The 21688-nt window shown below is 35.7% G+C and overlaps 1 protein-coding gene across 1 annotated transcript in view; it reads right to left on the reverse strand.

The window, feature by feature from the left end:
• LOC149798861 (uncharacterized) overlaps positions 1 to 21688 on the reverse strand; it is a 194550-nt gene that overhangs the window by 125370 nt on the left and 47492 nt on the right. The window contains exons 6-8 of the mRNA XM_089957773.1: positions 12716 to 13964; positions 10444 to 10813; positions 5048 to 5244 (exon numbers count right to left, since the gene is read on the reverse strand). Of these exons, the coding sequence (XP_089813899.1) occupies positions 5048 to 5244; positions 10444 to 10813; positions 12716 to 13964 (1816 nt within the window). The remainder of the gene's footprint in view (positions 1 to 5047; positions 5245 to 10443; positions 10814 to 12715; positions 13965 to 21688) is intronic.

Consider the following 21688-nt stretch of genomic DNA (forward strand, 5'->3'; position numbering starts at 1 on the left):
GGGTGTGTAGGCAATAAATGTAGGCACAAAAATACATGCTTCATTGGCACAGTTACCATCTTAAATTGATACAATTAAAGTAGAAATACAGCTGTAGTGAAAACAGAGAAGGTATATAATAAAGAAATAATATTTTACTTTATTCAGAGAACCACGCATTGGTACATATATGTGTATACCATTTATACATATATGTCTAATGTTATATGTCTGATGTATAGCATGAACAGAGTATCAACACCTTGTACTCACCCACAAATCTCATCACATACATTGAATCCACATTACATGCAATTCCATCAAAAATATTGCACATTCACAGATTTGAAATATTCAATAATTTTTTCACAGGTCACATAGGTCTGAATTCAGTGGAAAAAAATAGCACAATCACGTAACAAATGATGAAGCCAGTTTACTTTTCAGTAAGTCCCAAGTCAGTAAAAGTTAGTTTGCATTTTAAGCCATCGTTGGTAGCATTTGTAAGCATAAACTTTTTTCCTGCAAAAAAGGAAACTTTCACGACACAGTAAATGTGTTCAAGTCACATTGGAAAATTAAACGATCCATCAGATTCCATTGCTTTTATTTAAGTTTGGTACTGACTTCCTTTGAAGAAGATTCTTTGTTTTCATTGAAGATTGTAGTCAGCTTTCTTTGATGAAGGGTGCATGCATTACTGAAGTCACCACTAAAGGAAAGCTTTGAAGAGCCAAACAAAAAATTGTATTGCGTGATTAAGACTGATTTTTTTCCATTTGCTTAGTATGTTTTCATAATAATTAGTGCTTCAAACGTAATCTGTTTTTCTTTACATTTTCAGCAAACTATTTTATCTGGGTACATTTTTAAAAAAGAAATTAGTCGTCACTTGGTTGACTGTAGTTACTGTTCCTTCCTGCCTATTGAAAAGACCAACAAGTAAGATCTTGTCTTTTTACTTTTTAATTTTCTTTAAAGAGGAATTTTACTTACCATCCATTTTACAAATGTTAGTCTATGTAAATATATTAATTATTAGCAAGTGGCTGAAAATCCAATGAAAGATAGATTATGAGATAATGCCTCATCCAGTTGATTTGCGCTACTAGAAATATCAACAAAAAAGTGCATATCTCGCAACATACAGTACTCATGCTAGATGTCAACATAAGCAGATTATGATATAACAATGCACTGTTAAGATGGTTTGTCATTATGGACAAAAAAATCTGTTTATGTAACAATAGACAAATTTCAGTGCATTTTATATCAAGTTTGCGGCCTTACATGTGGCCTTTGAATTTCTCCATAGCAAACCAAAGGCTGTATATACAGTGCGACCCCGCCAAAATGCGCCCCACAATAACGCAAATTCGGATATAACGCGGACGTGGCATGGCTCCCAAAATATTATATATTCATTCGCACCTGAAAAAATATTTTTTATTCCAAATACATGAAATATATAAAATGTATTATCTTTTTGGGGAAGAGACTGCATTTGAATTCAAATATAATACAACTGTAGCATGGTTCCTGAAATTTTAAAAACGTACGTGTATTTTTCTCGTACTGGGAATATTGTTTTAAAAGGGTTATAAAATGTAAAATGTTTATTATCATTTTGGGTAAGAGTTCACATATGAATTTTAATATAATACGATTGTAGCGTAGCTTCTGAAATTTAACAATTTCACCAGGTTCTTGAAGTGTTATGCCAAAACAAATATCATCGGAAATGTTATTACTGATCCATAAGTAAATCCAGTACATCAGCTTTGTGATTGTCTTCAATTAATTCTATATACAATTGTTGCTCAAACAATAGCCAACATGTGTTTCTTCTTTAACTGCATACACAGCCAAGCAATGCGGTGGTTGATAAAAGATTCTCACAATTTAATAAACATAAAAAAACAAAAGCCACCAAGATGTTTGCTGTGTTTGGCAGTGTTATTAGATGCAATCAGTTGACCAGTAAATAATGTCCGCTTTATTAGCTGGAAATTGAAAGGGTATAAAATTCTACATGCATTCAGCTTTAAAAAAAAGTAAAAAGTGCCTCGTGACCATTGCAAGTCTACTGCACATAGTTCTCTGGTTTTACATGTGTATGGTGTTTGTTTATGAACTCGTTATTAATTTCCTATTTTTATAAAAAATATTTTACTGTTATGGAAAAGCAAGTTTACAAATGCAAGTCATTCCCTGCACTTTGCACAATGATTAGTACAGTAGTTTTCACATGCTTCTTTCGATAGTCACAAAATCTGAAGTAAAAGTTATATGCATGCTGAAAGCATGTGTTGATTGTTAATTATTCTTGCTGTAGTCATTCAAATGAATAGGCATACAAGTGTTAATTATTGCAAATTTACAATGGATAAATGAAAACGGAAATGCATGAGAAAATTTTAGCAGTATGAAATTTGCACAGACACCGTTTATAGACTCTGGAACGTAATGAACCATACATCATGTTTTGTCTTTCTTAACCTAATTTTGCTGTTAACTTTTCCAAATGAATTCAGACACATTATGATGTGTGGCAAAATTATTGAACAGTTTAAATATGCATGCATTTTTTGCAATGGAATTACATGTATTATGGATTAATTGCAAGCCCTGATGGTACGCTATCAGATGGCAAGTAAACGGTGTTAATAATCTGTTCATGCTGCTGACGATGAATTCAGACACAATGATCTGGGAAAAAAATTATTGAATATTGTAAACCTGCGTGCAATTTTTCATTGGAATTACATGCATTATGGATGAACTGCATGCCATGATGGCACGATAGTAAATAGTGTTGATACCCTATTCATGCCATGATGGCACGATAGTAAATAGTGTTGATACCCTATTCATCATATACATTAGACATGAATACACATGTATGTGCCAATGAGTTGTTCTCTGAAAAAAGTAAAATACTGTAAAACCCCGCATTAACATGACCCTGCTATTAAACAATCCAATTTTTTGGACCCCACTTATCGCATTATAGTGGGGTTCCACTGTACAAGTTTAAACAGCCAACAATGTTGCCAATTAAAAAAATCACCAGATGGTATAGTTTGCCACCAATAAGGAAAAAAAATCACAATTTGCAATATTGATGAAGACCTGCCCAATCCCTGAATAAACTTTTTACACATTATTTTTCATACTTTTAAGAAGAAAAAACTATTTTTTCATGAACGAGAAAATACATATAAAATTTCAGGAGCATGCCATAATGATCTTGTATTATTCATACGCAATCTCTTCTCCAAAATGAAAAATAAAAACTTTTTACATTTTTTTTTACATTTAAGAAATATTTTTTTTTTCATATTCAAGAAAAATACATGTTTATGAAATTTTGGGATTCACACTATGACTGTGTTATATCCGAATTCATGTTATAACAGAGTGTGCTATAGTGGGGTCACACTGTATATGTATAAATCTAAAAGTTGTTAATGCCAAAATGTTTCCTGTCAAATTTTGTCATATTCTGCAAAGCAGTTTTTGAGAAGTAGTCATTTAAGTTTTTTTCTACTTTTAGCAATAATGATCAGATTTTATAGTGGGTCAACACCACTTATATAAAACTGAAAGGCAATTAAACCAAACTCCTTACTCTGAAAAGTCTATTACATTCTGATCATTGGTTCACGGGCAAAAGTCTATTCAAAGTTTTTAAATCTGCAGTTATTGCTCTTATATCTCATGAAGTGGTACTATTTGTACAAAATTTTGAGCACTCTGTGCCAAAATGGATTCTGCCAAATTCAGAAAAATTTCATTGAGTGGTTCTGAAGACTGAAGTCCTTAAAAGGTTTGTCTATTTTTTAGTAATGGTGGCCATATAAGATGGCAAAAATGCAACATTTGAATAATTTGAAAAAGTTTCATACCAGTATGCTTTCTGTCAAATTGGTCAAATTCTGAAATGCTGTTTATTATAAAACTGTCTCAATTTCTACATATTCTTAGTAAAAGCAGCCATATTGATGAATCAGCATCCACTAAACATATAAGAAAAGCTAGAATGCCAAAGCGCTCACTGTAAAATCAGGTGCAAATTGGTCAAGCAGTTTATGAGAAAAAGCTATAGCAACTGTGAAAAATGAACTTGACCTTACTGCTGGATAAGCAAAATTAAAGTAGTTCAGTTTTATGACAATATTTTTAGTTCTGGGTTTATATGACATACATACATGCATGCATCCATCCATAAAGTGCAAGAGAAAAATGTTAAGCCCAAAGCAAAACAGGTAACATACAGAAAATCAATGGAGCATGAATAGTAGAAAATTATGACCTACTTTTGCCTGTGACAAGAGTTGCAACCTTCATAATCAATACACCTGTAATGTTTCCTGACTGTACATAAATTAGTGTTAAAGAAATGTAAATGAATCCAAAACACACACAACTATGCTGCTGGCACCATTGCTAGAAGACAAACAAAACCTATGCCTTGTCTACATTTCACAGGTGAGAAACAATTAATGACTTTTCTTTGCATTTACTGTATAGCATGGCAATCTTTACTTTGCCAAGAATGAAAATGTGCAAGTTTTGAAGGTATTTAGAAAAAAATTATTACATATTTTAATACTAAAGGTTTGTATTGTGTAACAGGTGGTACCTGTACCATTTCATAAACAGAAGACAGAAAATATTGAATTTTAAACTTATTCTTCATCAATAGTGCACCCACATTTAATCGACCATTAAAATAGAATTACAATACAATCTGTAGGATACAAATTTGTAGGCAAAAATTGACTAGAATCATTCTTTGGATTGAAAAGTTGTCTTTTTTATGCATATAAGCAATTTCAATTTCACAATCTGATCTGGAAATGACCCTTAAAAGGTATGAGGGTTATGCTCAGGAAATAAAAATGTTTACAGACAGATGGATTATGCAGAGACAGACATAGCAACAGCTATATCCCATTGCCAACTCAATACATACCTGGGGGATAAAACAGTTATATTCAAAAGACATCAGTATTCTCTGCTACAACACAACATATTCAAAATAAACATTTTAATGTGATTTTACCAAACTGTTCATAAAGACGACTGCTTGGTTCCACCTCCACAGGTTTGTTTCTTGCCGTGTATATGGAGACATTCTTAGACAGAAACTTCGCCGGGGAGAAAACAATGATGTCCACAGTTGTGCTTTGGGCTGTTCCACTGTAGACCCCTGTCATCACACCAAACAGGCACAGAGAACATAACACTGAAATGTGAAGCCTGAAAAACAAGAGTCCCATGACTGAACTAACAATCTGCTGGTTTTTCTATGATCTTACAATAGTTATAGCATTTCATTTTGAATAAGAACCTAAGAGATGGGACAAAATGTTGCATGAACTCATATTCAACCTAATGAATGTTTTGCCAGGATGGAATGTTGTACCAACTCATTTTCAAAATACTGGTTGGTCAGGCAGTGTTACAGAATGTTGCACCAACACATTTTCAGCCTACTGTTTGGTCAGGCAGTGTGGAATGTTGCACTAACACCTTTTCAACCTACTGTTTGGTCAGGCAGAATGGAAAGATAATAATACTTAAAAAAATCATACAATTTTTACATGAACAACCTCTTCAATACTAAACAAGAATATTTAGAATAGAACATGCCATGTTTAGTATACTCTCTGTAGACACTAACCAGTTATGCCTCACTTAGGATACCATCAACCTGGACACAAGGACCTTTCAAATGCAAATGCAACAAGAGTTCCTCAATGGGATTGATGTTCTACTGGCTGAAAAGAATTTCAGTGAATTTAAGATTTCTTCATTTTAACTGTGGAGTGTTTAAACTGTCTTTGATAATTTTCAGTAATTATACAATGTTCAAATGAGCTGATGTGGTGGACATAATGGATGTCAGTTTGGTACCACTTTCAAACAGGACCAACAATTATAAGAAGTCCTTCAGTGTGTTTGGAGCAGCAACAATAACAAGACTTTAAGTTTGATGCCATGGTGGCCATATTAAATATCAGACTGGCACCATTTCTATTTAGTACCAACTAGACATCGATTTTAAGATGGATGCCATGGTGGCCATATTAAATATCAGACTGGCACCATTTCTATTTAGTACCAACTAAGAAGTGAAAGCATTATACTGACATGACCAGCCAGACAGGAGAAGTAGTGATAACAAGATTTTAAAGATGGCCACTGTGGCGTCATTTTCATTTACAACCAACTAGGCATCACAAGAAGTCTTTCAGTGAAAACACCATGCTGAAAAGGCCATTAATTCAGTAGATATAGTAATGGCAATATTTTCAATATGGTCACCAAGGTAGGCATATTGGATGTCTGAATTAAGACCAAACAGACATAACAAGATCATAAATACAATGTGCCCTGTTGTATTCAAATGTGAACTGTGTCAATCTACCCAACAGCTATGTCTGTGAGTGTTTCTGTGAGAACCTAATTAACTGCCAACAGTGTTTTGATACCTAATTTGCAAAAGTATTTGTTGTCTTGTTGCACTGAATTTTAAGCTGACATCCTTGTATTACCATGTTAATTAGACTTTTGTATCAAATAAAGCTGGTGGAATAAATTAAAAGTTAAAAGGCATGCAAGACCAACTTGTATAAGAGCTAGCAGTCCCAGTTGAGTGTCAGATCAACTCATTTTCAAGTGATCAATCAAACAATGTTACAATTTTTTGGGGTGAATGTAATCTAATTATACTACCTTAAATTAGCATACTCAATCACAAATGTGACCAAAAATAGCAAGACAACCAAGCGAATACTTGATGACATAAATTCTGTTTCACAAATACGTTTTATTAATGAGAAGCTTGTTTTCAGAGTTTTTAATTTGCAGTCATTGTAATTTCATATTGTTATAGAGGTCCCTCAATAACTCACTGCCTCGCTCATAATCTGGTCTTTATTTTTGGACCCTACTGTGTGCGAGTTATCGAGGGAGTGGTGTATTCTAGTTAAGACTGAAATTGCAGCCACACATAATTGATAGAGCTCACCTGATGTTGTTTGCAATATGGAAATAATATAATAATATACTGCCTCTCTGTAAAAAAAATTCTGGATGACCACGTGTGTAGATATAACCACAACTACTGATTTTTCTTTCAGTTTGAAGATTTTTTTACAATTCAGCAATTTTACAGATTTTCTCATACTCTGTAAAATGTATTTTGGTAATATTAATGATTCTCTTCATTCTTTCTACAAAAACAATAATGAGAAAAAATAAAATAGGTTCCAATAACTGATTTTCAACTTGTATTACAGATCATGCTAGACAGCAAGTGAAGATTACATACAGATCATGCTAGACAGCATGTACAGATTACATACAGATCATGCTAGACAGCATGTAAAGATTACATACAGGTCATGTTAGACTTCATGTGAAGATTACATGCAGATCATGCTAGACAGCATGTGAAGATTACATGCAGATCATGCTAGACAGCATGTGAAGATTACATGCAGATCATGCTAGACAGCATGTGAAGATTACATACAGAGCATGCTAGACAGCATGTGAAGATTACATACAGATCATGCTAGACAGCATGTGAAGATTACATAGAGATCATGCTAGATAGCATGTGAAGATTACATACAGATCATGCTAAATAGCATGTAAAGATTACATACAGATCATGCTAGACAGCATGTGAAGATTATATACAGATCATGCTAGACAGCATGTGAAGATTACATACAGATCATGCCAGATAGCATGTAAAGATTACATACAGATCATGCTAGACAGCATGTAAAGATTACGTACAGATCATGCTAGACAGCATGTAAAGATTACATACAAAGCATGCTAGACAGCATGTGAAGGTTACATACAGATCATGCTAGACAGCATGTAAAGATTACATACAAAGCATGCTAGACAGCATGTGAAGATTACATGCAGATCATGCTAGACAGCATGTGAAGATTACATACAGAGCATGCTAGACAGCATGTGAAGATTACATACAGATCATGCTAGATAGCATGTGAAGATTACATACAGATCATGCTAGATAGCATGTGAAGATTACATACAGAGCATGCTAGACAGCATGTGAAGATTACATACAGATTATGCTAGACAGTATGTAAAGATTACATACAGATCATGCTAGACAGCATGTAAAGATTACATACAGATCATGCTAGACAGCATGTGAAGGTTACATACAGATCATGCTAGACAGCAAGTAATGATATATCTGTTAGGAACAAAGGAAGACACTGGTATAAAAATTTACTGCACGCTCCTTGATATAAAATTTATTATATTGTATTGTGAAGTCTTTGATTTTAAATTGGAGATTTTGAAGAGTTCTAAAATTAATTTCATGGATTTTTGTTCAAATTCATGTGGTAATTTATTCATTTGCAAAAAAATATATCTATACATTTTCAACACAAGTCAATAAATGTGTGGTTAAAAAAAAAGTGCCCATGCTAAACATAGGCTTGAAAAATCACTTTCCATAAACAATAAAGTGTGCTCTCTCCCCAGCCTAATTTGTTAAATCTATGCAGATATAAGCAGTAACTGTAATTTAACCCTGATTTTGATGATTTTGTTTTTCATCTATATGATAAAGTGTTTGTGACAGTTATTGCTAAATGAACTAAGGTAGCAGTCTTAAACATGTGGCACACAGGCCCTTGGAGTTATTTCCAGTCTTAAACATGTGACCCACAGGTCCCTAGAGTTATTTCCTGTCTTAAATATGTGGCCCACAGGTCCCTGGAGTTATTTCCTGTCTTAAACATGTGGCCCACAGGCCCATGGAGTTATTTCCTGTCTTAAACATGTGGCCCACAGGTCCCTGGAGTTATTTCCTGTCTTAAACATGTGGCCCACAGGCCCTTGGAGTTATTTCCTGTGGCGCACAACAACACCTAGAATTTGTAAAATAATTAATAATGCCAATTATTTATCCATAGCCAGACAGTTTTGATGAAAATTAGATTGTTACATTGTTTAGTTCTTGTTTCCAATATTACAATGGCTACCTTTTATATGAGCCGCTTTAACATTATGGAAAGGTTTCAGTGATGCGGCCAATGTACTAGTCCTGGTTATGTGGCCTTGTAGAGATTTGAACTTGAGACCCCTGAACTAAGCAGAACAATATCTAACAGATGGCATGTATCCATCATAGGCTAATATAACCAAGCTCAGTAGGTGTGCCAGGTCAGGTAAACTGGTTTTCATCAGGGTGGGAAACTCATAAAGTTATTATTTCTTTCACTTGTTACAATGGTGGACTGAGCAGTGTTGTGACAGCCATGGTTGACTGAGAGTGTATGAATGTAATAAGTTTGAGTAGTTATGGGAAGTAGGACACAATGTCCTACATCATTAGTATCAGCAGCAGAATTTTAAAAACTTTATTGCCATGGTTTTAATTTGAACTTAGTCGCGCACCTGACGTAACTTTCGAAAGAAAATGGTGTGTCTAGTCAATATTGAAATTTGAAGTCATATTGTGAATGAATGCGCATTGCAACAACTTTTCCATTTGATCTGGAATGAATAGATTTTGGTATTTTTTTTATTCTACGAAATTTCATGATTTTGGACTGGATTTATTTGTGATAATTCCACATGAAATACATGGGATTGAAGAAGTGAGGGAGAAGCGTGTTGACATCTGCAAATGTGTTTCTGTTTCTGTCACTGAATGTTTGAAATCATAATGTGGGAAAAATATAAAGTCTTTCAATTGCAATTATCAAAAAGATGCTATGGAATTTAATGCTTATTTCATTTTGAGCGCAGTAAGGAGGATGTAATTGCACTTATCATCGAAATTACAGTACAATTTCAAAATGTATAATCCAGATTGAGAACCTATGACATGGCTCATGTAATTTGGATTTGCAGAACTAAGAAAGTACATTTTGAGGAAATTCAGGATGTAAAACTGTAAGTATATATTTTTTGCCATTCTTATCACCAGCTAAAGAAGACAGTATATGACTTGTCACTTGTATGTTATTTGTAAGGACCCTTTCTTGCATCTGTTATATACTGTAGCTAGCCTAAATCTGAAACATTGTATCAACGCAGAATGTGCCAAAGCAGCTGGTATGTGGCAGTCCACTACACATCTGTTTTAGTTCATTCAGAAACAAATTTAAACAACCACAATGTAAAGCGCTTCTTATGCGAGTGTACATGATTTGTGTACAAATCAAAAGTGCTGGTGTCTGCATCCATTGATTGTTTACAATAGAAGGTAGTTCTTTTATGCACATGAATGCTATATGTGCATTGGCGTGTAAGTTCAGTATCAGGTAATATTGAATGATTCTGACAATGTAAAGTTAATGGTGAAAAAAATGAGCACATAATAAGATAAAATACAATGAAAATCAATGCTAAGTAATATACGCAGAAACAAGAAGCCTTATTTACATGGACAACTTTCCCTTTCCTCCTCTTCCTCTTTTCCCTTTTGCTCCTCCATCCCTCTGGAATCCTTCTAATTCAGTCCCAACAGTTCCAGCTGTTGTTCCTGCAGTATATGCTGTGGAAGAGTTAGTGCCCCCTGGTGAAGATGGGCGTAAATCATCTCGTCTTTGTTCATCCAGATACAGCTGTCGTCGAGTTTGGGAGCTGTATATCACACGTGCTGGTGATGGGGGTGGGGGTGGGAATACAAATCTGGTTTCTTCCTGCTGAGCAATGGCCTGATTTGATGAAACAATTCCCGAATCCCGAGCATCATCTTTTGATTTGAAACTAATGCCTGGTGATGGAGATCCAGTCAAAGCAATACATGTCCCTGGAATAGAGTCATCAGGTTTTAACAGTGCAAAATAATAGTGAGAAGTAACATACAGATCCAAACGTATATGAATGTAGCTCCATTCTATTTATAACTGTGGTCAGGCATGCAAAAAAAAACAAGAACATATCCTTTTATCTTTTATCATAGTTAATATGAATGATACATAATAAAAGAGAAAAAAATATTCTAATCCCTAAAAACCCATCTAATCCCATAAAACCTCAAGAACAATAACTGGCATGTCTTTGACAATGCTGTCATCAACGTAGTAATAATGATACATGTACATTTTTATTCACATTTTCTCCAGAGTTCAAACTGCTATTTCATCAAATAATAAACAATCAAGAAACATCATCACAGGACAATGATCTCCTCCACCTCAAGAGCAATTCAAATATAAAATACACACACTCACACACACACACACACACACATATATATATATGGGGGGAGAAAATCTTGAAGCACACTACTTTCCATAATAGTATACTAATAATAATAATGTTTTTGTTTTATGAGGGTGACACAATTAGTATAAAAACTAATCTCCTATGTGCCTAAGAAATATTTGAGAACTGCATGAAGTTAAAGGGAAGGAAAAAAAATATTCTAATTGTTTGAAGATGACTAATACATCAGATTAAGATCATGTTTTTTGCGTGTAGATATCCAATTACAAACTGGAGGAGGCAATCATTTACGTGGAATAGAGACTAGCAACAGGAGACATGTAGCAATGATACAATAGAAGGTAATGTATCAATGCTATTAAAATAGGTCACTGTGATATGTTTTTGATATAACATAGTAGTACTCTTTCAGATGCATCCAGATACCATTGGTTCCATGAATATTTAGAATCCAAGACATGTAGTGTGTAATGAACCAATATATGAAAATAAGTAATTAAAGTGTGAAGAAAGGTCACAGTGATCCACCTTATATATTCATATGCAGCCATATACAAAGTTGGATGTGCAATTCTACAGTAGAATTCAAGATATGATTAGTGTAATGAATATATACAAAAAACACTTAAATGTGAAAATAGATCACAAGACTTGTATGGTTTAGTAAGACTCTAAAAATGTCTCCACATACAAATTTTCATACATTTAGGTATATTAAGGTCTAAGATGTGAATGGTTTAACAAAATGTAACAAAATAAAATCAACAAAGTAAACAAAATAAAAAAATCAACAAACTAACCAATGAAGTGCTATTTCCAAATTCATTGACAATAGAGCTTACCTGTCCAAACATTAGCAATAGGGCTTACCTATCCAAACATTATCAATAGGGTTTACCTGTCCAAACAGTAGCAAGAGAGCTTCCCTGTCCAAGCATTAGCAAGAGAGCTTCCTTGCCCAAACATTAGTATCAGGGCTTACCTGTCCAAACATTAGCAACAGAGCTTACTTGTCCAAACATTAGCAACTGGGCTTACCTGTCCAAACATTAGCAACATGACTTACCTGTCCAAACATTAGCAATAGGGCTTACCTGTCCAAACATTAGCAATAGGGCTTACCTGTCCAAACATTAGCAATATGACTTACCTGTCCAAACATTAGCAATAGGGCTTACATGTCCAAACATTAGCAACTGGGCTTACCTGTCCAAACATTAGCAATTTGACTTATCTGTCCAAACATTAGCAAGAGAGCTTCCTGTCCAAACATTAGCAATAGGGCTTACCTGTCAAAAATTAGCAACTGGGCTTACCTGTCCAAACATTAGCAATATGACTTACCTGTCCAAACATTAGCAAGAGAGCTTCCTGTCCAAACATTAGCAACAGGGCTTATTTGTCCAAACATTAGCAACAGGGATTACCTGTCCAAACATTAGCAATAGGGCTTACCTATCCAAACATTAGCAATAGGGCTTACCTGTCCAAAAGTCCCCTGGGCTTGCAGAAATATAACTCTGACGTGGTGACAGCTGAGAAATCATTGGTGTGTCATATGGATCAAACTGAGAGTGAACAGGGGGACTGGGAAGAGGCAAGCTTGCATTTGACATCATATCTGCATCTTTTTGTGAGCCTTCTAAATCATCTACATCCAAATCTCTGGCTTCAAATATCTCATTGCTCCCATCACTCAACATACTGAATGTCCCTGGTGAGCGAGGCTCTGACAGGAGCAATGGGTGCACATTGTGTCCCACAGGTGAGGCATCTCCAAATCCTAAGTGACCTTTACTTTCTGATTTCTTTGGAACTGGAATTGGCTTAGCAGCAGTTGTTTGTTTTGACAGAGTGCTATTGGAACTTTTAAAGGTCATCAAAGTATCACTTGAATAACTGTCAACTGTTGGGCAAGGTACGTTTTTTGGCTTTACTTTTACTTTGGAAGGCACTGGTTTCAAGCGAATATACTGACCCTCTAAAGGACTTACAGAGCTACAAACCTGAACATCATTCTTGCTGGGGAATGAACCTGTCCTTTCATCAACAAGAAATGAAGGCTGTGACTGTATGGAAGACCCGTCTACTCTGAGATAACTGTAAATGTCATTTGTGTCATCCACAGGTCGCAGCACTGGAAGACCCATCTGGCCTCCATGTAAATTAACATATGATGGTTCCCTATTTGGACGACATGAATTTGCATCAGGCGTACTGATGTGTCTCTTTTTGCTTCCCTCTCTCTTAATTGCATAGTCAGGATGGCTGGGTTGCACCTCACCTGAATCTTCTTGATCTTGCTGCTTCATTGCAGACTCACTCTTATGAACACCTGACATGTCAACTAAGTCACCAATATCATCAAGGGGGGTGTAATCACCATCAGCATCAGCAATCTTTTGATCTGGTGACTGCAACGCATTGTCCTCCAGCTCATCTTCAGACTGATCCACTGGGTACTTTAGGACACCAATACTGTCATTGCATATGTGTTTCCTATCATCCTCAGCGGACTGGTCTGTAAAGTACTTCAGGACACCGCCAATCCTACCATATCCCTGGGTTCTCTCCACACCTGTATCACGCTGTGTCTCTGTCCAAACCGGCTGACTTTTGTTAACTGTAGACGTCATACGGGACTTGATGAAGGTTGTGTCATCATCTTCATCATCAGAATTATCAGGATAGTTCTCTGTCCTAATCACAGAACCATGAGTTCTCAACATTTCCTGATAGCAATAAAAAAAAATCATTCATGATTCTTGGACATTAATCTTAAATTAGGCTGTACCTGTATAGGATGCAAGAAATACTTGTATAACTGTTTAATACAAAATAATGGATTGAACCATACATAATAATTGTATCTACGATAATGGCATTACATACTTTGTATATAGCACGTAAACATTGCTTAATATTTAACTTAAACTCTCCAGATTGATACTCCTGTAACAACTGACCTGTAGTTAACATGATGTTATTGGGAAAATTCAAGTATATGCATTAGCGGTAGTGAAATACAAGTATACATCTGGTATGGGGCACCAAATACAAGTATACATCTGGTATCATGGCACCAAATACAAGCATACATCTAGTATTGGCACCAAATACAAGCACACATCTGGTATGGGCACCAAATACAAACATACATCTGGTATGGGCACCAAATACAAGAATACATCTGGTATGAGCACCAAATACAAGTATACATCTGGTATTATGGCATCAAACGCAAGCATACATCTAGTATGGGCACCAAATACAAGCATACATCTGGTATGGGCACCAAATACAAACATACATCTGGTATCATGGCACCATATACAAGTATACATCTGATCTGGACACCATATACCAGCATACATCTGGTATGGGCACCAAATACAAGAATACATATGGTATGGGCAACAAATACAAGCATACATCTGGTATGGGCACCAAATACAAGTATACATCAGTTATCATGGCACCATATACTAGTATACATCTGCTATGGACACAATATACCAGCAAACATCTGATATGGACACAAAATACAAGTATATATCTGGTATGAGCACCAAATACAACTATACATCTGGTATGAGCACCAAATACAAGAATACATTTGGTATGGGCACCAAATAAAAGCATACATCTGGTATGAGCACCAAATACAACTATACATCTGGCATGGGCACCAAATACAAGTATGCATCTGGTATGGGCACCAAATACAAGAATACATCTGGCATGAGCACCAAATAGAAGCATACATCTGGTATGGGCACCAAATACAAGTACACATCTGGTATCATGGCACCATATACTAGTATACATCTGCTATGGACACCATATACCAGCACACATCTGATATGTGCACAAAATATAAGTATATATCTGGTATGAGCACCAAATACAAGTATACATCTCTTATTGGCACCATATACTAGCATACATTTGGTATGGGCACCAAATACAAGTATACATCTGGTATGAGCACCAAAAACAACTATACATCTGGCATGGGCACCAAATACAAGAATACATATGGTATGAGTACCAAATACAAGTATACATCTGGTATGAGCACCAAATACAAGCACACATCTAGTACCAGCACCAAATACAAGCATATATCTGGAATGGGCACCAAATACAAGCATACATCTGGTATGGGCACCAAATACAAGAATACATCTGGTATGAGCACCAAATACAAGTATACATCTGGTATCATGGCACCAAATGCAAGCATACATCTAGTATGGGCACCAAATACAAGCATACGTCTGGTATCATGGCACCAAATGCAAGCATACATCTAGTATGGCACCAAATAAAAGCATACATCTGGTATGGGCACCAAATACAAGCATACATCTGGTATCATGGCACCATATACTAGTATACATCTGATCTGGACACCATATGCCAGCATACATCTGGTATGTTCACCAAATACAAGAATACATATGGCATGGGCACCAAATACAAGCATACATCTGGTATTGGCACCAAATACAAGTATACATCTGGTATCATGACACCATATACTAGTATACATCTGCTATGGACACCATATACCAGTACACATCTGATATGGACACAAAATACAGGTATACATCTGGTATGAGCACCAAATACAAGCATATACTAGTATACATCTGCTATGGACACCATATACCAGTACACATCTGATATGGACACAAAATACAAGTATACATCTGGTATGAGCACCAAATACAAGTATACATCTGGTATCATCGCACCAAATGCAAGCATACATCTAGTATGGGCACCAAATACAAGCATACATCTGGTATGGGCACCAAATACAAGCGTACATCTGGTATCATGGCACCATATACTAGTATACATCTGATCTGGACACCACATGCCAGCATACATCTGGTATGGGCACCAAATACAAGAATACATATGGCATGGGCACCAAATACAAGCATACATCTGGTATGGGCACCAAATACAAGCGTACATCTGGTATCATGGCATTATATACTAGTATACATCTGATCTGGACACCATATGCCAGCATACATCTGGTATGGGCACCAAATACAAGAATACATATGGCATGGGCACCAAATACAAGCATACATCTGGTATGGGCACCAAATACAAGCATACATCTGGTAGAGCACTAAATACAAGTATACATCTGGTATGGACACCAAACACAAATATACATCTGGTATGGGCACCAAATGCATGACTGTATGCATCTAGTATGGGCACCAAATACAAGAATACATCAGGTATGGGCACCAAATATAAGTATACATCTGGTATGGGCACCATATACTAGGATACATGTGGCTAGGGCACCAAATACAAGTACATGTATACATCTGATATGAGCACCAAATACAAGTATACATCTGGTATGGGCACCAAATACAAGTATACATCTGGCTAGGGCACCAAATTAAAGCATAAACTTTAACCAAAACATTAACTGTTGATGACGACACTGGCAGAAAAGTGACTGTTTTATCTTGCTTGCCAATAACATGGGCTTGACAGTCTGATATTTTTGACAGAATTTTTGTCATCATATGTTTCTGCCTGTCCATGCAATTTCTGGGACTTACCACTCTCCCTAGTCTGTAGACCTTCCTGTATAATCTCATTAGTGTGATACAAGTCAGCTTCCTTGTAAACCAACAGAATTGAACATGGTCAGCTACCTCAAATTTACATTTGTAATTTGACTTATGAAGTTGCACAATTGCAAAATTACTATAATTCGATTAGCCAATGTCAGGATGATATTTAAAAACAAAACAATACTTTCACAAGTCACTTGTATTGAATCGTTATAAGCTTTGGTGATAAAAAAAGTCTTGACTTCAAAGTTTACATAATTGTATAGACTGTTCAAATTACCTGCTCTGAAATGAACACAAATATATGTAACAAGTTATCTAATTCCATGTAATTCAGGTTTATTCAGTATGCTCCCTGGACACATTCCTTTATTGTATAAATTCACAAAAATATGCAGGTTAACCCTAAATGGAGTTTTCATGATTGTATACACTAAGGTAATTTAGTCTGCGCCAAACGTTACAAAGATTTATCACTCATATTAAGAAATGTACAATACTGAATGTTTATGCAATAAAAGGGAACAAAAATAATTGTGGTAGGAGACCTGACATGGGGTTCTTAAAAGAGGAGGTACATATCTACTAAGTATAAGTAACTGTCAAAGAATGAGAGAATGGCAATGAAGACTTAATAGTCCAGTGCAGGTGATAATGATGTTGTTGTTGTTGTTGTGGGGTTTAATGCCATTTTTCAGAACAAGATAGGCTATACATAGTGGCCAGTATTTATGGTGGTGGAAGAACATGGGAAAACCTTGCAAGAACCACTGACCCACAAGAAGCTACTGGCAAGCTTTCTCACATATCCACATAGGCCGAACCCGAGACTCAAACTCATGCAGACAGAGGTGAGATGGCAGTGATCTGTAATGGTGAGCGGTTTATACCACTTGGCCACTTGGGGCCCATAGCAGGTGAGGAAGACTCAATAGTCCAGTGCAGGTGATGAAGACTTAATAGTCCAGTGCAGGTGATGAAGACTCAATAGTCCAGTGCAGGCAATGAATACTCAATAGTCCAATGCATTATATCCATCTAAGTATATGTAACTATCAAAGAATGAGATAATGGTGGTGAAGACTCAAATAGTCTAGTGCACTGTATCCATCTAAGTATTTATAACTGTCAAAGAATGAGATAATTGTGATGAAGACTCAATAGTACAGTGCAAAATATCCCTCTAAATATATGTAACTGTCAAAGAATGAGAGAATGGTTATGAAGACTCAATAGTCAAGTGCATTGTATCTGTCTATGAAGTATTTGTAACTGTCAAAGAATGAGATGTGGTGTTAAAAGAAATATGTATAAAAGGCATTCAATTTACTATTTCCATGTGTCCTATTTCTTATCAATGTTGAAGCAGAGAAAAAAGAAAATGAAGCAGATCTAGCATAAATACATTTCTTTTTATTACTGACTTTGGTTATGACATTGACTGCCACAGTTTGTCATTCTAGCAGAAGCTAATACCACACCAGAATAAACCGTTTTATTTAATAGTTGTTGATTAATATTCTTAAAAAGGAGAAAGGTTCATAAGGATTTGAATTACCATTGTACAGTTAGTCATTAAAAAAACATTACAGGATGTATGTGAAGACAAGTTCTTTCTTATTATAATTCATGGCATTAGAATTATATCTATCTTCAAAAATTTGGCTCAGGCCTTAGGATCTGGTTGCACTTAAATGTACAGGCATATATTAAATGCTATATATCCCAAAATGTTATTGTCATTCAGAGTTTGCTTCCATCTCATAATAATTTGTCACTCCTGTATCCTATTAATTTATCTACTAAATGTAACTTAAATTATTAAACCTTACTCCTCCATCACAAGCTTAAAGTTATTATAGTCGGTGTTCTTCATTACTTACTTAATATGCACTTGGTTAAAAATACTATCGGAAAAATACTTCTGGAAACTTCCTGTATGTGGAGGATGAGCAGTAACATTTAGTACAAATTTCAAATATTTCACATTTATGAATGTCACTGTGTACAAACTATTTTTCCTATAATTGCATATTTGAATTAATTTTCATATTAGTATATCTAACAGTTCCACTTCATTTATCTGCAAACTATCATGATAGTAAACGAACATATGACACATCTCTTTTCAGGTCTAGCCTGAACTGGGAACATGGCAGTAGTATAGAATTATTTCTTGCAAAATATACTTTTATTTTCTTGCATTTCAAAGGTATTTTGTCACTTGAAGAAAACTAGCACATTAACCACTGTACTGCTAACAATCAATGACACAGTTGTCATTCATGCAACTGCACTTGTGCAAGAGGAGTGCTGCTTCAATACATACACCAAGATGAAGCCCTATCAGCACATTCTTCAAGGTAACTGCTGCACCCATAATTAAGAATGGACATGCCCATATCATAAGGAGAAAGATCAGACTTTAGGGTTGTCTTCTTGAAGATCTTTTTTTGGCCAGAACATCAAAACACAGTCCTGTGGTAGGCCATATTGATGATCTGCTTGCCATCTGCAGCCATCACAATGGCAAAACTTGATAAAACTTGTTAAGTTCTATTACAGCATAATAAATGGGTTTGGTCCACTGCTTAATTTCTGATGCTCTAACCAGTGCTTGAGATAGCTGTTGTCCTGACCAATGTCATGACAGTTCTGGTACAGGGAATAGTGATAGGAAAATGTATTTGCCTCATGGTTTGTGTTTTTCAGCATTACAGCCATGCAGATGCTAGCTACCCCCATGGCAGCATATCCAAGCCCTCATCATGCTCTGCACTGTTGGGCTGACTGTCTTTGCATTCTGCACTGTCAAGACAATGATTTTTCAAAGAGGTCTGCACAGTTGCTTTCACTCTTGTTTCTTTTTCTTTTGAGCCCCCTTATCCAAGTTCTGCTTATGGTGGCTACACACACACATTTTATCAGTTAGAAAGGTTTAGGAACAGTCTAACTCAGGGGTGGGCAAACTATGCCCCGCCAAGGGCTTTCATGCAGCCTGCCAAGGGTCTTCATGCGGCCTAGGAACAAGTCATCATTCGCACTGACTCTGTTTATGTTACTCTGTTTATCAAATAAATGTGCTTCTTTTGAAGTTTAAGTTTAAGTTTTCAAATATTAACAACATATTAACAACTGAAAATTAATTATGAGGTTATTTAGAAAAACCTTTTGTTTTTGCTATTTCAAATATTAATTATTTTACTTAATGAACTATGCGGCCCGTGGCAAGTTGTAAATTTGTGTATGCGGCACTTGCACTGGAAAGTTTGCCCACCTCTGGTCTAACTCATGGACACACAATTAAAGGGAAAAGAGCTCTCAAATATATAAAAAAAATCCTTTCTCATTCAGAAATTCTCATTCCCTGAATCATTGTGGCCACCTATGCTAAACCAAATTTTAATTCTTCCCTATGACTTACAAATTTAAATACTTAGATTTTATCCCTGAAATTCCAAGGACAGGCATGTATCCAAGCTATCCACTTTAGAGGCAAACACAACAACTGATAGAAGCTTCCAGCAAATCTGCAAGCTCTTTGGCTTGAGCAAACAAGAGCAGTGAGAGTTGCAATCAACAAAAAATACCATTGGGCTCTCAATGCCATTGATGGTGTTAACACTGTCCTTACCATAAGCATCATGGGCATGGGAACCTATGGTGTAGGTCTACTCTCTGCAATTATTACCAACCTCATTATTGTATGACTTGAGGCAGCTGACCTAGCCTGAGGATTGGCTGCAATTGCCAGTAAGTGTATTAACTGGTTACCTCCTGGTAAAAGGGGAAGAAAAAAAAGCATATGATAAGATCCACATGCTAGCAGAGTCCAAACTGAATACTATCTCAGACAACACCTCCAGGATCCTAAAAGATAGACACATCTCAAATAAAGCTCAGTTCTGGCTCATCATATATGAGGTTAAAAACCACTATCAGATGAAAGCCAAATGCTCAGAAACCTCCAAAGCATACACTGCTGTGACCATTGATGATAAGGCCAAAAATACTCTTATTCATAAGGGGACTCATGACCATTGATAAAGCCAAAAATACTCTTATTCATAAGGGGACTCATGACCATTGATGATAAGGCCAAAAATACTCTTATTCATAAGGGGACTCATGACCATTGATAAAGCCAAAAATACTCTTATTCATAAGGGGACTCATGACCATTGATGATAAGGCCAAAAATACTCTTATTCATAAGGGGACTCATGACCATTGATAAAGCCAAAAATACTCTTATTCATAAGGGGACTCATGACCATTGATGATAAGGCCAAAAATACTCTTATTCATAAGGGGACTCGTGACCATTGATGATAAGGCCAAAAATACTCTTATTCATAAGGGGACTCGTGACCATTGATGATAAGGCCAGAAATGCTCTTATTCATAAGGGGACTCATATAAGTCCAAAAATACTCTTATTCATAAGAGGACTCTTGCTGCTATCATAAAACAAGAGTCCCTTGAAGGGCCAAAATGCTCAACCATCTGAAATAATTTCCAGGAATTAAAGATATGTGCATTTCTTCATTTTAACTGCTGAGTGTAGAAGATATCACCAATATTCATGAGCTATAAGATTTTTTTTTCGAATTAAGTACAGTAACAGTCATATTGAGAAAATAAGGACCTTTTATTTGCTTCTTAAGCCAGTTTTTGTTTTCATTTGGGCCTGTTTTCTGCTCCAGTAAAAAACATTCCAACACTGTAAACTGTAATTGTCATTCCCAACAACTTCTCTGGATTCCGTATCTGTCATAATTAGCTCAGCAATATCATTTATATAAATATCACATGACTTCCACAAGGTGAACAAAATC

This window comes from Sinohyriopsis cumingii, chromosome 5, assembly GCF_028554795.1.
Source record: "Sinohyriopsis cumingii isolate HCF-2022 chromosome 5, ASM2855479v2, whole genome shotgun sequence".
Classification (NCBI taxonomy): Eukaryota; Metazoa; Mollusca; class Bivalvia; order Unionida; family Unionidae; genus Sinohyriopsis; species Sinohyriopsis cumingii.